The sequence below is a fragment of the Varroa destructor genome, unplaced genomic scaffold (assembly GCF_002443255.2).
Source record: "Varroa destructor unplaced genomic scaffold, Vdes_3.0 BEIS01000002.1, whole genome shotgun sequence".
Taxonomy (NCBI): domain Eukaryota; kingdom Metazoa; phylum Arthropoda; class Arachnida; order Mesostigmata; family Varroidae; genus Varroa; species Varroa destructor.
In genome coordinates, this window is record NW_019211455.1 from 39,113,400 (window position 1) to 39,129,230 (window position 15,831).

Here is a 15,831-nt window from a genome sequence, read left to right on the forward strand (position 1 = left end):
AGATTTTGCTAGGAAGAGGTTGTATGTTATGCTGGATTTACGTGTCGTAGATTGAAATCTTGTCAAGTTACTACACAGTCTGTCTCACTCACATATCGATTTAGTTGCCCATACTTCAATAGTTCAAATTTTACATCTCAGTTTTAACGTCATTGGACATTACGAAGTTTTCTTAAACCTTGCTTCCTTTAACTAAGCGTGTAATATCATATCATGAAGTTATTGAGGCATCTTCCAAGTTTGTGGTGGACGTAACTCATCCGGGTTCTCCTTTATATCTATCTGTTATATACGGACCAATGGGTTTAATTCGTGACATTTGATAGAAGCAGGTTCTCTATAAGGTTAGTATAGTGGCACCATTCGATGAGGGCGTAAATAATCGGTTTTCGGTGTCATTCTATCTTAATGCTCTGGATAGGAGATGCTAGTTCTGAAACAGCTTTAGCAGTGGATGAATGGAAAGCCCAGATTGTTTTTCTTTACCACGCACACAACGATCAAGATCCTCGAAAGCTGACACATGATGCGAATATTATCCAGCTTTTTTCAACCTTATTGCCGCTAGAATACCTCAGCCGTTACAAGACATATATGAAATACGTCAGCAATACCTTTTAGCAGGACAAAAGTCCAATGGAAAGGAATCAAGAACGAGAACAGATGCGAAATAGTGTAACATAGATACATATACCTTCGTTCTCCTTTACGTATGCACGATCTAGTTCGCTGTATTGGCCTGCCGTATGCTAAAGCTTCAGTGCACCTATGCTTACACCTGAATAATGCGCTAAATACGTACTTATGAAAAAATTCATCTAAACCTATCGTATCTAGCGTCAATTTTTTGTAAAAATTCGCTGTATGTGCTGGGTTTTTTAGTGAAAGGCCCACCCGGTTTACTTTTCACCATACAGGGGATGGATACGCTCTTATTCATATATACTTCCCAGATACGATAGTTTTTAGCCCCACGATAGATTTATCGTTGAGCTATTACCGCTAATGCCTTTAGTGACCGGTTATGACAAATAAATACGGGGGTTCTTTGTAGTCTTTATCTGACAGTGACAGCTAAGATAGATGGGTTAAACGTTACTGTCTTTGCAGGTGTAGGCCGGAGCGACGTTCGTATAGCGCTTGTTAACAGCTTTTTTACACAGCAAAGTAGAAGAAATCAGTGGAAACATTTCGTAAGGATAACAGAAAAACGGAAATAGTTGCCTTTCTGAATCCGTCTACAGTGCAGCATTTTGAGGGCAAACTTAATATTTTTATGACCATAGATAGACAAAGAGACCTTATAAACCCAGATGATTTTAAAAGACGTACACATTCTTCCGTCGAAAGCTCCCCGTGAAGCCGTGAAAAAACCCCGGAACTGTGAAACAATCTATTATTTCAAAGATTAATAGTAAAGAACCCGTCAGATCTCTTACGAACTATTACTTCAATTCAGAAATAAGTATCACTGAAATTTTTAGGAGGTCGCTCTGCTTATAGAGAATTATCTATTATTCCTTTTCATAAAGTTATTAGGTCCACTGATGAGAATTCTGCTCAAGAATTTTTGCGTAAATATATTGCGCAAAGTATGGTAACTTTAGTGTCTAAGCTTAGTCGAATAAATAAACGTATAGGTTCAGAACAGGAGTTAGTATAGATATAAAAATGCCTCTTACTAATTTAGATACTAATAGAAATGAATAAAAATGAATTATTATTATTTCTAGCTGTATATCTCCGAATTACTATACTTCTTTGCTCGAAGAAGATGTTGGTTGCTACAAACTTTACTATTTGGCTTTTCTAAATAATTCTGCGGTCACTTTTGCAAACAACACAATTATTCATAAGCATTCGAGGCTTAATTTCAAAAAAGACATTTTTTCGTATCCATCTTAACTAAGGATGTCCTTTGTAGAGGTTTATAGAAAGATATTATATTCATGGTGGTCTCCAAGAGGTAACTGATCAGCTTTTCTAATGCACCAGATACGAGTACGAATGACTGCATCGATTCGTATCCGTTTCTGGGGATTTGAACCAAAAGTCTGCAATCTCCCTTGTTACCTCGTCCATACTCCTCTAAACGGAAATTCAATAGCTTCGATTTTAGGGCCGAACAATGTACAATTGACCTTCATGGATTGCATCGACCCATTGACACAACGTTTTTCACCTGTCTGCAAGACATCACGAGGACCTTACACGCTTCTCGATTCCGTGCCGGACGAAAACAAAGAGCAACGATAGAGACTTTCAGACATGTTTGCCGTCTCGGTACATGCGCAGATCGTATTCGGTTAGGTGTACGTACCGCTATGTACAAGAAGACCCTGAATGAGTATATGGACGATGCCGTTGATTGACGTCTTCCTCGTTTCCCTGAAGTTATTCCACAAAGGATTGAGAAAAAGGCCGCCGAGGAAAGTGACCCGCTGTAACGAAGACAGGATCTCAGATATAACTAGGATAACGGCCAGTATGATTCCGAGAGACAATTCAGCTTCGCTGGACACCGCGTCTTCCTTGATCGTTGCGATCGCGCTTAGGACAGCGATAACCGTGTGCTGAATAGCGACCCACCTGATGAGAAAAACACTCGGTGTTTATAGAGCAGACTTAGTTTACTATTATCACTACTGCCACTCAGCATTGTTCTAGGTTGGAGCAATTTGATTAATCTTAATAAGATTTATTTGCGAATTTCTAATTAGCCATGTCCTCAGCTTGGAGAGAGGCCTGGACCTACTGGTACCTAGTGGCCTTCGACAGAAGGTACCTTTAGATAGAAGGTAAGTCGCACTTAATTGGCTCTCGTGTTCTAATAATCGTGGGCCAACAAATTTTGCATTGCCCTTTATGTGAAACATCTAGAAAGGCACAAGTATTGGATATATTGGCAGCTCTATTCAACGGTGCCTTACTTGGTGTCAATGATGTAAGAATAAAGTGCCCATATGCTGTTGTTAAGCTCTAAAGCAATGTACTTTTTATGTTATAACATCGTATTTATTACTGAAAATTTGCCCGAACTCTATCGTTTGTTATTAGAATCAATTTAATTATTCATTACAAATTCTCTGCTCACGTACTGAAAGAATATTAGGGATTTATGAGTTCAGCTGGAACTCTGCGTTTCTACCTTTTTCTATGGGTATATATTTAGATAGTAACCTGAAATTCCGAAATAAGAAGGAAAAGAGGATAATTGCGATAAAGTATTTTAACGAATTTTAAAGGAAGGTTGATAAGCAAAGTCGGCAAAGAAACAATCTATGGACGATTGGCATTTACCTCGGCTTTTAGGTGTAACCTAAATATATATAGAAATACATACGAAAGGCTTTCTCCAAAATGGCTAAACTTAGGTTAGTCTTCTATGGGGACTGTGTGAATTTTTTCAACAATGGTATATGCAGCAGCTTGTGGTAAGCAAATACACGATTCCTGCACAACTTACCATCTTTGGAGATGGGCATAGTGTAACGCAAGTACAAACCCAGAAACACAAGCGAATAATGCTTTGTATGATTGCAGATAATAGCACACAGCAGTAACTGTTAAAGAGGCCAGCAACTTAGTAAACAGCCTGAAAAATTTCGTACAAAAATATAAAATTTAGGGTCTTCAATCAGTACGGGCGCATCGTTAAGTTGCTATCTACTTTTCTGTATGAAATTACGTAAGATATATTATTTTAGAACAGCATAATTATGGTGTTGCAATTTCAATTATAGTTCCAAGGTTACATGAGCGTTGAGTTACATAACGGGCAGGTTCTGAAAGCTTTCCTTCGTTGGTAAATGTCTAGGTTTTATCCAAGAACAGCGACTGACAAGCGAGGTTCCAATCCAGTTAGTTAACAAAAAGTAGTTAGAATTAAAGCGATTGCCCGAATATCAGTTGTTAGATATATACCCAAATGACTGTTCAAAAAACACTATATACATCCCAACAAACTACTCTCTGCTACGAAAATCAGCGTAAGTTTTCGATTAAAATTCAGCATAGTCTATGTTAGGATATTGTATAAGGCCGTAGTAAAGTAAAATGGAAGTTACAATGATAAATGCAAGAGTGCCCACGGAGTACCTCTTAAATGTTCCTATTTCAGGTCCGCCACTTAAGCTTATCTAACGAGGCAATTTAGAATGGAAAAGAATATCCGTCGGTTGACGAGTAACGATTTGTAAGTGGTCTGTATTAGTTTTTAGCCGTAAATTTATTCTCCAAACAGAAGGGTAATTTTTTATTTTCCTTTTGGCCGTCGCAGACTGCTTTCGGAAGGTCGATCACTTTTAGACACATTTACATATGATTCATCCGTTCCGTAGCATCGAAAGTGTTTTTCCTAAAACAAAATCAACGATATTGACAATAAGAGGTTGGCAAAACAAAGTCTGTCACTTCGCGCACATAGGCAGCATATAAAAATAGAAATTCAATGATGTGTAGCCAATGAGAAATCCTCTTCGTAGTTGAGGTCGAATTGTTAAGAGAGGCTCATGTTTCTGATACTACCCATTTACTTCATATTCCGCTACTTCAGTCATTTTAAATCGACGCCTTAGAGAATGTACAAGCATAAACTGACATGACAAGCTAGCCATAAATGCACGCCTTTTCCGTAAATTGCTCTTAGAGATTCAGATACCAAAAAACTCAGAAAATGATGCTATACGGAGAGCACCGAACGCATTGCTAGCCACTGATCACTTTCTAGAATAAGTAGTTTCAAAGAAGTGTATGGGTTGGCAAACGTCTGACGCGTTCACTTCCGGAAAAGTGTCAGCACCTATGTTTACCCTCTTGACGATATATGACAATGCAAACAGCATTATCGTCCCCAGCTGTAGAAGGTCTTTACCTGGGAAGCGCAATTTTTGCGGTTCCAAATAGGTCGGACGTTATAAGCATGGCCAATCAGCCAGATCTTCATTCAGACCATTCAGTCAGATTCTGAATGAAGATCTGGCACCTTTTTTTTTTTTTTCATAAACTGCATATACATGAAGTGTCAAACGCAATAGCCTATTTCCAAATGACTATATTTAAACATTTGTCTGCGCAGGTTACTAATATCTAAAGCTTTAATGAGAAAAACGGGGAAATTTCACATGTCACATATCCATCTGGACCTTAACTTTTTAGCATGTAACAACAGACTTACAACTACTGCAGGACAAATTGAAAAATCTTTCCTCATCTCTGATTGACCCAGAGAAATATCTAGTTTAATCTGCCGGTCTGACAATCCTGATACGTTTTAATCGATTTAAATAGGCTGTGTCTGATCTAATCGAACAAGTGGACAACAAATTATCATGATTTGATACTCTTGTGCACCATAAGATGGCCTCACGCCTTTATTTAGACAAGTATCGACAGCATCGCGAGTGACACCCTTAAGAATGACGAAGAGACAATCAAGTTATGACATTTTGAACATTAATTTATAACGGAATGAATAGGTACTTTTACAGCTGTCTCATAGAATGTACCTTAAGTAAGATAATATAACATAATATGAATAAGCACGTATACTATAATTTCGTAATACGATGACGGGTCCAACAGGATTTTGGTCTTCGTTCATTAAACCACATAAAGATAGGTCTTCATTCATTTTTTTCGGCTGGAACATTTTAATACAATGATAGTAATAACCTGCAAGACTATAATTCATTCCAAGGCCGGAAAGCATGTGAACCGCAGCCCTGCAAAAAGTAAGCCTTGCAAATTCAGCCACTGCAGTTCTATTTATCATTATTACTGTGCTAGAAGTCGATCTGGCGTCATAAGCGATTACAAGCAGGCAAAGTTTGCCAGCCAGCCGCCGCTACCGCAGCAGAGGAAGTGCTTCTAAGTGGCACAGCAGCGGACATCTGCCTGTAACGGCGGACAACAACAAAAACTCTGTTTTGCAGATGCTATGCTAGTGTTGTTCTTGTGACAGTCAGATATATATAAATACAACTTCCAAAGCAAGTACTTTAAGAAAATGAGAATGACTTACGAAAGCTCGGAAGGCGTAGGGGAGCCGCCAAATAGTGTGGTAGAAATCCATTCGCCTGCCCACAGTTTAAGGGCGTCTAAAGGCGCAAGTACACCCAGTAGCCAAAGAAGGGGCAACAAACAAATAAATGTGTCAAGAAATGGAACCAGCATATGGTTCATTCCTTCCACTGGAACCTCACGTAGGAAGACTGCGCCACCTACTAGGCATCCGAGATAAAACGGTCGCATCAAAGGTTGGTACCTGTAGCAGTCAACAAAAGAGTTAATGTATAATAATTAGGAATAAACTTACTTTTTTAGAGCCCTTGTAGAAAGCTATTGGGTCGTCAAACATAATCACGTATTTATAACTCTCTTTAACTTTAATCAGTTTTCCCAGGAATCCGAATCAATGGAAGCTGTAGATACTAGTGACTACAAGTGGCCAGTTGGAAAGGCTGGATTGTATCGAGTTTAGACCGGGCCGTCACGTGCCTGCTTTGCCCTGTTTGACTTACTAAAGCTTTTAACCATAGGAATAGAAGCAATAATAAGTATTCTATTGGGTATACACTTCGATAACGATTCGTTCTGTTGCCCCATTCTCTGATGGTAGCATACTGTGAAAATCTCTGCCACGCTCGTTAAATCTTTGACACCAACTATTTTTTGAGATCAAGGGCGAAAGGCCAAGACAATGCATACGAATAGATCTAGATTCTTTCATGATTTTAACAAACTTCTATCTTAGATAATTTGATCAAGAAACATCGCTCTGGATCATGTGGTTTTCTGTTTTGCCTCTATCAAAGCTCTATGTATTTCTTTAAAACTTGTTATATAATAAATTGTTTATTTTTTAATCATAAATTTACTTTAGAACAATGCATTTCGCGTACACTAGTTTTCGAGGCACTTCCAGGTCGAGGTAGAGACAGTTTATCTAGAACAGGACCTATCCAATTTAACCTACTATATGCAGACTCGAAACTAAACTTACCAAGTTTCATGAAATGCGCCTATTGGTGGTTGAAAGCTGGCGGTCTCTACGGGAGCCTCTACTGCCAGCGAATGGAACGTGACGCAATCAGCTAGCCATAGTAGATGTCGTATTAGCATCTCAACTGTCCAATATTTAATCACCTTTCTATGCTGCGTGGTCCCATATAATAGAAAATACAGCAACCGGATTTAAGGCTCTAATTAATTATCGATTATAGGAAAATTTGATTATTAGAGACATGTCTAAGTTTTGTAAATTATGCCTAGGCTTAAACTCGCCATCCAAGTATACTGCTAGCTGGCTAATTGAGCACTGATCAACACACTAATGTATGCAATTCATTAGAATTCCAAAATGATCTTTCCTCAAAATGCTTGATCGCATCAATCGATACGTTATCAGATTTACGTATGCAGGTTTCGTTAATTGAATTCGTTCAGCGCTACTATTGAGACATTTATGACTAATTCTAAATCAATATGACGATTTAAATGTGTCGTATTCGACGACAGCTCTATTTATAAATTTTCTAAAATGTTCCTAAAACACCGGTGGAACATTTATGATAATCAGTTTTCACAGTACGAAAATATCAAACTTTCTATTATAAAATCTAAAGAGTTAAACATAGTAATACCGACAAATACATAGTTCTTGAACTAACTGGAAAGCAAGAAACCGTAAGAAAGGACGGAATGGTATTATAAGCGGTTATGGGCTAGACTTAGCACTGCATGTCACCTTTTTCAGGACGGGTCTGTTCAGATATAGAAATGAATAAAATTCCCATTAGCGAGATCCTGCAGAGGTTGAGGACTATATTCGTTATATAGGTTGAACTAAATAAGTCAAAAAATGTTTGAATGGCCACAATCATGCGTTCTGGATACTTATCTTGATACGATATTTATGCCTAGATAACGACGCATTTATTTTGGAGTCACATAAACGCATCGTGACACATGTTTAAAGCACCACCCGATTCACGTATAGCACAAAGCAGTCTATAGCAAGAAATTGTCGGCTCGCAAAAATTAAAATGAATAATATATGGTCATAGATAAAGAAAAATCGTACAGCCATTAATGATTTTAATTACACCAAGTCACCAAAGTGAACTAGAAGGTCTTGGACGGATCCTAAATCTATGCTCTTATATCTTAAATTGAGCTAAGTCGATCGTAGAAAAGGCAGATTTGGTGAGCAGTTGACAGTTGAGTTGCTATTATTACCCTAATTGTTCTTAAGTATCCAGAAATAGAATAGAAATACATCTTGTCTTTTTTGCAAATTTTACGTTGTCGTCGTCAGCTTGTCTACCGTATGCGTCGGCAGAGACTTCATTACTTTCCTCTGTAGACATTTTGCCTACCAGATATGAAAGCTTATCGTTGATTTTACCGTAATTCGGAGCCAAATTATGCCAAAAATCAAGTCCGCAATGATCGACGATATATAAAAGCGCCAGCTTTCTCACCATATTCCAGTTTGCATCTTACAAGGTCCACCGTTTCGTTATGGGACCTACTGACAAATCTTGTAATGCTCTAAATTCTGCGCTGATGTATCGAACTAAGTCAGATCATCAAGCTCAGAACGCTTACCTCGGTCATATCATACAATATCGCACTTGAATTACCATAGGTTCTATACACATAGAACCAAAATACTGAACAAATGAATTGTTAACCGAATAAACATACTATGCCCCTTTCGGGCACATCGGTACCTATCTCTAAAACATCACATCTCTTAAATCTCATACATTGTAGCCTAGAGCTTTTTCGAAATATGCCAAAATGGCGAGCAAATATAGATGTATTAGGACCTCGAAGACGCGACAAAACGAAAATTATTCATGGTGTATTATTCTCAACAAATTCGAGTATCTTTCAAACGGAGAACCAAGAGGCGCTTTGAGGTTAGTTTGGTCTTCGATATTGACTGCCATTTTGTAAGTATGAATGTGGACCGGCTGTTTGCTAGATGTTCAGACTATTTAGCTATTTAGCTTATCGTTCATATTGCTGAGTGATCAGGATCTCGAGTACGGTATTTCTTCATCTGAAGAAAGATGACATGTCCTGATGTTAGCAAAAACATTCTCTTTTTTCTGTTCGTACTGATGAAGCTTTTATAAGGGAAGCTGCAATTCACGGAAATCGAATGTAGATCTAGTCCACGCTCGCAACCGATCACAAAGTAAATATCCAAAGCAACATGTTGGTGCGAGGATCTTTTTAGCAATAAGTGTTTTTATTGCGTGTCGTCATTCATCATCGGCCCAGCAACATACAGACAGTAGCAAATTATTTTACCGCATCGAGAGTTCTTACATAAATGTCCGTCTACTTAACATCGCCAGACACCATCGTCCACCGATATCAGAAATCTGCATTAAATGGCAGGAATGGATGAATGTTTCTATGCGGACCCTTTTCTGCTATGGCAATGAAGAAAAGAGCGCGGAACGAGTCTTAAACCATATGCTTTTATACCCATCTATAACAACAAAGGCGATTATAATAAAACTAAATGTCCATGTCTACGTGAAATTATTTGCGACACATATATCCGTCCTAATTATGATCAATTTTATGGCCATTATCTTAAGCTCTATGGACGACAGCGGCTAAGTGGGTTACCCGCGACAGCCTTCACCCATCACGAGGCACAAGGCGGACATATATATATATATATATATATATATATATATATCGGCAACGAACTTGCTGAGAGTAGTTATCTAATACCTTTCCTAATGGATCATCCAGGAAAAAAAACTATAGGCTGTACAATAGAATCGAAGCTAGAAACTGTTTAATACGATCATATAGTTTTAGTTATGTTGATATGTTGTTAAATTTAGCGAGGTCTACGAAGAGTACGACAGGAATCGATCGCCGTTGGATCCGGAACACGCCAAACTAAAGGTTGCCGCAAATCGCAGCAGGGACCTCCCGAGCTTTCCTGAGCTTTTATAAGGACCGTGTTCGAGTGAGTGCTCGTCACTGGCGTAAACGTGCGCGCTTACAGCGAGCAACATGCCTGAAAAGCTCCACCTATCGCCACGGTGTTACGGAGGCTATGACCAGTCTTCATTTAATTTCTTTATAATATTCAATATTGTGACTAATGATTTGTCTCCTTTTGTTACGATCGGTTTGTCAACTTCGGATTGTTCAAGCTAAAGAGGTATGAGCTATTGTTGGATCCCCTTTGCAGCTCATCCGTCAATTATAATCAACCCACGTCGCTTGTGTGGTGAGCGTTTTAACGTAAGAAACGTTTAGAAATCAAGTTTGTCGTTTCAACCAGCATGAGTTCGCTGGGCTATTAATCAACAGAGCTTTGAGGTCTTCATACAGTAAGCACAGCTGAGTCGTCTCTATCTAAATAAAAACTAGCTCATAAACAAAAGTAATAACATTATAATGATCATGATACCTTGCCATTGTTGCGTTCCACGAATACTTTTCTTGTACACGTGTACATTCATCCAGCTGTATTATAGTAATCTACATTTGTCTAGCATTAGCGAAATGCATAGAAACACTGTTCCCTTGACAATTTGTATGGATAAAGCTACTTATCCACCCTCTTCCAGGCACAGGTATTGTGTTTTTCCTGATAATTTCCCGCAGTCGATATTGTTATTTGCGACCGAAATGACCAATAAACGTCTTCAATTTGGATCGTCGCGCTAAAATAATTGCCGAATGTCAAGAGCTTCCAGTCTGTCCATAATGTTGATATGCTGCGGGGTTTCCCTAATAACGTGTCCTCAAATGTATCAATTTCTCAGATTCACAAATTCTGCTTATAAACAGTTTATACATTAGTTAAATATCTAGTAACATATATGTATATATGCGTGTCGACGAGAAGGCCTAAACTAACGAGCCTTGGTTTTTTAGCCATAGGGGTCTAAACAGCAAATCGGCCGGGACATTAAGGTACCAATCCGAGTCGGCTTCATAAAGCAATGTTCAGGTCCCTCCAATGCTGGCAAATACTTTAAGCAAGTCAATACCGTTAAAATGCCACCTAAACAAGTTATCACGTTGTTCTTAACGCTGGCCATCATCAACTTGTTTCCGTAGAACACACAATCATTGCCAAAACCTAAAATATATGGGATCTAATATATCATATTATAATAATTCTTCAATTCCTTCTCAATTCCTCAGTTGTGTACCCTAATTAATCGTTGTTAGGAATATGTTGTTATACTTACGCTAAGCCAGAAGTTTAAGTAGAGAACAGACGCTTCAAGGCAAGCCGCTGTGATCGCATATAAAAAGGCACAAGGAAAGGGTCTGTATGCACACGGCCATTTGTCCTGCAATCAAGAACGATCGTTTTTGCGGTAGTCTGAATAAGTACCGGAGTGAACGGGAAAATGCATTTATTGGAAAGTTTGTTATCAAACAATGCATCGAGCCGAAGTACAACGAGTTGAACATGGCATCGTCTCAACACGAACTTACTCCCGCAGACGTGCTATTATTCTGTGTACTGGTTCGGATTCTCTCTTATAGCTACTGCTAAATTGCAGTTTATTAAAATCTTGTCCCATTAGATTCATTATTACACGGCCCAGGCTATTTCCTAGAGCCGATTACCTTGTTTTGGAAGTTCAGCCGCATCGCGTCCAATCACACACAAAAGGAATCGCAATTTTTTTCATCATTAAGTTCTCTCGAGCGAGATCTTCTCTAATCGCCCTCTAGCCATATTGTAACCTCGTAACAGATGTCCAGTACTGTTTGTGTTAGCTGTTGTCTGCTCCAAACTGTGACTGAGTTATCGTGACCCATTATTCCACCGCTGTCCCGTTGTCCCCAGACGGAAATTTTCAAAATTCCATGTAAATTCTAAACCGCTCATGAAACCAAGTAGATAAGCAACACAGATATTCTTAAGTGGCTCTGAGCCGTTGCCTGATGCCAACCAGATTTAAGAAAAGTAATGTCTTATGCTTTTTTTCAGCGTACGACCGATTTTTTCTTGCATCTGTTAATGTCGTCATCATCATTTCCAGCTAAGCTAAACGCTTATACACAAAAAGCCGTTAAAACCCCGTTCGAGATGGTTTGCATACACGCACAGACAAAATCTACTGGTCTTAAAGTGGAATATAAACAAACCTACCTTCGAGTGTACCATGTCATCGTCGGTGTACTCAGGAGCTACAATATGGCCTCGCCGCACCTCGCACACAACCCACAGTACAATGACAAGCACAAATGATAGAGCAGCAAATATTCCACAGGCGGAATAGAAGTCGAGGTAGTAGTTGCGCACCAGAGAGTCCAGCAAGAGGCCACCAACGATAAATGGGAAAAAAAATAGACCACTTTCGAGCAGCCAATAGCTCAGCCGAGGACAACCCCGTAGCGTATCTGAAAATTAATTCGAAAAAAATTGAAATTTGTAATTGGCTATAGAGAGTAAGAACGTGCTGCTACACTCTGCAGAGCATTCAAACGAATAATAATTATGAAGGCTTCTAGATCTCTACGCACGTAATGTTGTTCAATGCCGTGAGAGAAGAATATGTATTTAAACAATGACCAACTTTTAAAGGCCTCCATCCCATATAGCAGTTCTGTGGGCCCTCAATTGGTGAACCCTTTTAAAAATTTCTCTATGTTAAAATAGAACCGTTGCCAATATATCTCACATTGTTTACTTCAAACAGCAGGACCAAGTCAATGTCACTAGGTGTTTGGAGTTAGATAATGACAGATATGCTCAATTTCAACCTGTGTATGTTGGTGTTCATATTGACGGAAAGCCGTCTCGTTGGCTCGAAGACAACCGGCCGTACGCTAGGTTTGTAGGACTCCAGTAACATACGATTAGCGATCTTACATCCGAACTAGGCATCGGGATGCCTATCAACGAGGCTCGAATACCAATTATGTCATGGTAGCACTATTAACCAGTCGATTTGTAAAGAAAAAGCTAAGCATTTGCGTTCTGGGACTGCAATTGTCTATACGTAACCCTATCATAATAGTTGTTTCATTCGTAAAAGTGTAGAAATCGCGCTACACGCTTGCGATACACATTTACGGCCATGTATACATAGAAGCTCCTGGACCCAGTATCGTCGACAAGTAAGATCAATTAACTGAATCAATATATAGAAAAACAAATGAGCGAGACAGCAGGGCCGCGCGAAGTACGTTTTGAAAACACTTATAAGGCTGCCAATGCAAAGCGTACGCCTTGTTAGCCATATAACTATATTTCCTATATATACAACTATATATAATTGTTTTACCATATTCTTATAGAATACATTTGGTTGACTGCGTAAGAGGTGTTTGTTCCAGTAGCAACTTGAACATGTATCTAGAGGACAAAGAAATTGCACTTACTATTTACATTATGAACATTGAAAGGTTAAAATATACAAGAATAGGCAGGAACCGGCTGTTGGCCCTAGCCACCAGTGCAAACGGTATAATCGACTAAGAAGAAGAGTCGAGAGTATTCGGTCAGAACTCAGGGGTGGGGGTAACGTGCGCGGTGTGAAGGCCGCACGCAATCTGAATCACCTAAAATACATGCATACAAACGATAGTTCAAATAAATATATAACAGAACATCGTATCGAGTAAATACTAGAAATTCAATCGCTTCTTAAAGAAACATTATTTGTAGCCATTTGGCATTTTCTGAAGTTAGTTATATGACTTCAACGGGCAACTGCCGTACCACAGCGCGAAATAGCTATGTTCAGAAAAAAAAAAAAAAAAAAAACTACATAATGATACAGAGTTATGAAAAGGAATAAATTAAGCGAAAATAGTTATATAGCTTTAACTTCGATTTTAGCTTTGATGTTAGCCAAATGTTGATTTACGTTCAAGTTGTTATAAAGGATCGTACTAAAATTGGAAATTCAGGCGAAAACATGTTAGTATCAATATCGTTTACCGCATTACCCTAAGATTCTTACCTGACTAAAAGGCTATCCAATAGTCTGTGAGTATAAACTTGTGAAGCATTACTCCGAATTATTTACGAATTATTTCATGATATTTGCACAAAAAAAAAAAATTAAATAAAATCTTCATTTTTAGATACTTCTGTCGATGTAGACAAGGCTTTATATACTACGTAAGATCTTCTGCCAAGTAATAGAACAAAGACCTTGAAATAACTAACCAATTTCAAAGTATCTGCTATACGTTCTAAATACGTAGTAAACGAACATTTGTATGCATCTATGTGGGACATAAGCAACTATAAAATAATATACTCATAAAAAATTATTGAAGTATCATGAAAGTATAGAACAACAGAAATGCGTTAATGCAACACAAATAGGGCTGTTGTTATTGTTGTTGTTGTTGTTATTATTATGGAAACGATCATTATCTTTCCATGGCGTCCTGTCCCGCCTAAAATGAGCCCATCGGCCAGGTAAGCGGGCGGGTGGAAGCCAAAGAGGCACTCGCCACTGTCCTTAGCGTAATTCTGTTTCGCTAGCGGCACCAATCTCAGCTGAAACCAACAGACCGGTAGCCGACATTATGGCGTGAGGGTACCATCGTGGCCAGCTAGAGCTAGGAAAAAACATACTGCCCGAGGACAACTAGAGGAAAAGAAAAGCGGTGCAAAAAGCAAGACTGAACTCCAATAAAATGGTGAAAAAAGGACAAGCGGAATATTATATTGTTATTTTTAGAGAGGGCTGATTCACTGTGACTCGCTAGCGTAGATTTCAGGATGGGTAGGCAAATTCTAGCACGGTGCCACGGAAGGCCTCGCGCTATGAATAGGCCGGAGAAAAAAGCTGGGCTGGCCGAAGAATGACCCTTACAGTAGTTAGCTCAGCAGGGGCAATAATGAAGCCGTTGTTGAAGGAAAAACTATCCCATCATTGTTACCCTGTAGCCATTGCTTACTTCCTCATCTACTCAAGCTCGTTATTCGCTTTACGCGCGAAACCATATATAAATGAAAGCTCTTTATCAAGATATTCCAACCTCTGGGTCATTTCCTCTTTTACCCTCAAGCATGGTAGCTTAAAATACGACTAACGTAAAGAAATTTAATTGTCGGTACTAATATTTCTTCTAAAAAATGTGCACTTATGGGTACTACTCTCTTGGACTGGAACATTTTTAAGCTTTTTAAAGGACGCTTCTATTGGCTACCATCTTTTTTTCGTAGACTAGGACTCACTGGCGAGCTTGACATACTTTACAATGTAAGCTACATATGGAAGCAGCTGCCCTGGTCGGACCGTAAGTCCTACGGCACTAGGAATGAAGTTTTGCCATCAACGAAGCAATTAAGGTATATCCAGACTTATTAATCTAGAACTAGCCGAGGCACAGGAGAACGTAACTCTGAGTTTGATTAATTGTTTATTAGTTTCAACAAGTGCGAATCTTTGAAAAAGAAGCTGCAAGATGCTTGCTGTCCGGCGTATATTTGTTAGGGGAAGCGATTAGAGGAGATATTGCACATGGAGATACAATCTCCATACGATACAGATCCAACAGATATGTTATAGTATGTTATCGGATCGGATTCGGCAGGAAATGCTACGTTCTAAATTGATAGATTCGTACGACGGAAAAGTGTACGTGTGCAAGACGTACATCATTGCAATGTCCTTCCTTAATACAGTTATTAAAGTGTTTGGGAAGGTACAGCTGCGTTGTTGGGACATCTTCAGTTCATTTGCTCTGTTGCCCATTCCGCTGCATGGCCTTAATCTGGCTTTCGTTGAGAAGACCACATATTCGTTCTGTGTTTCTTGAAGCTAGAAGGGTATCTGAAGGCACACGAACATACAA

The 15,831-nt window shown here is 38.9% G+C and overlaps 1 protein-coding gene across 8 annotated transcripts in view; it reads right to left on the reverse strand.

Annotated features, from left to right (window-relative positions):
- Positions 1-15,831, reverse strand: part of LOC111245945 (pecanex-like protein 4) — a 41,316-nt gene that overhangs the window by 17,000 nt on the left and 8,485 nt on the right. Inside the window, exons 1-8 of one of the 8 annotated variants that reach the window (XM_086979712.1) lie at positions 13,980-14,271; positions 13,396-13,575; positions 12,161-12,411; positions 11,244-11,348; positions 7,004-7,155; positions 6,023-6,265; positions 3,467-3,595; positions 2,321-2,589 (exon numbers count right to left, since the gene is read on the reverse strand). In XM_086979712.1, the coding sequence (XP_086835838.1) occupies positions 2,321-2,589; positions 3,467-3,595; positions 6,023-6,265; positions 7,004-7,155; positions 11,244-11,348; positions 12,161-12,175 (913 nt within the window). In that variant the 5' untranslated portion in view covers positions 12,176-12,411; positions 13,396-13,575; positions 13,980-14,271. Of the gene's footprint in view, positions 1-2,320; positions 2,590-3,466; positions 3,596-6,022; positions 6,266-6,521; positions 6,616-6,902; positions 6,972-7,003; positions 7,156-11,243; positions 11,349-12,160; positions 12,412-13,395; positions 13,576-13,979; positions 14,272-15,831 lie in introns of those variants that run through there. The other 7 variants (XM_086979711.1, XM_022794986.2, XM_086979713.1 and 4 more) reach the window with 7 other exon arrangements.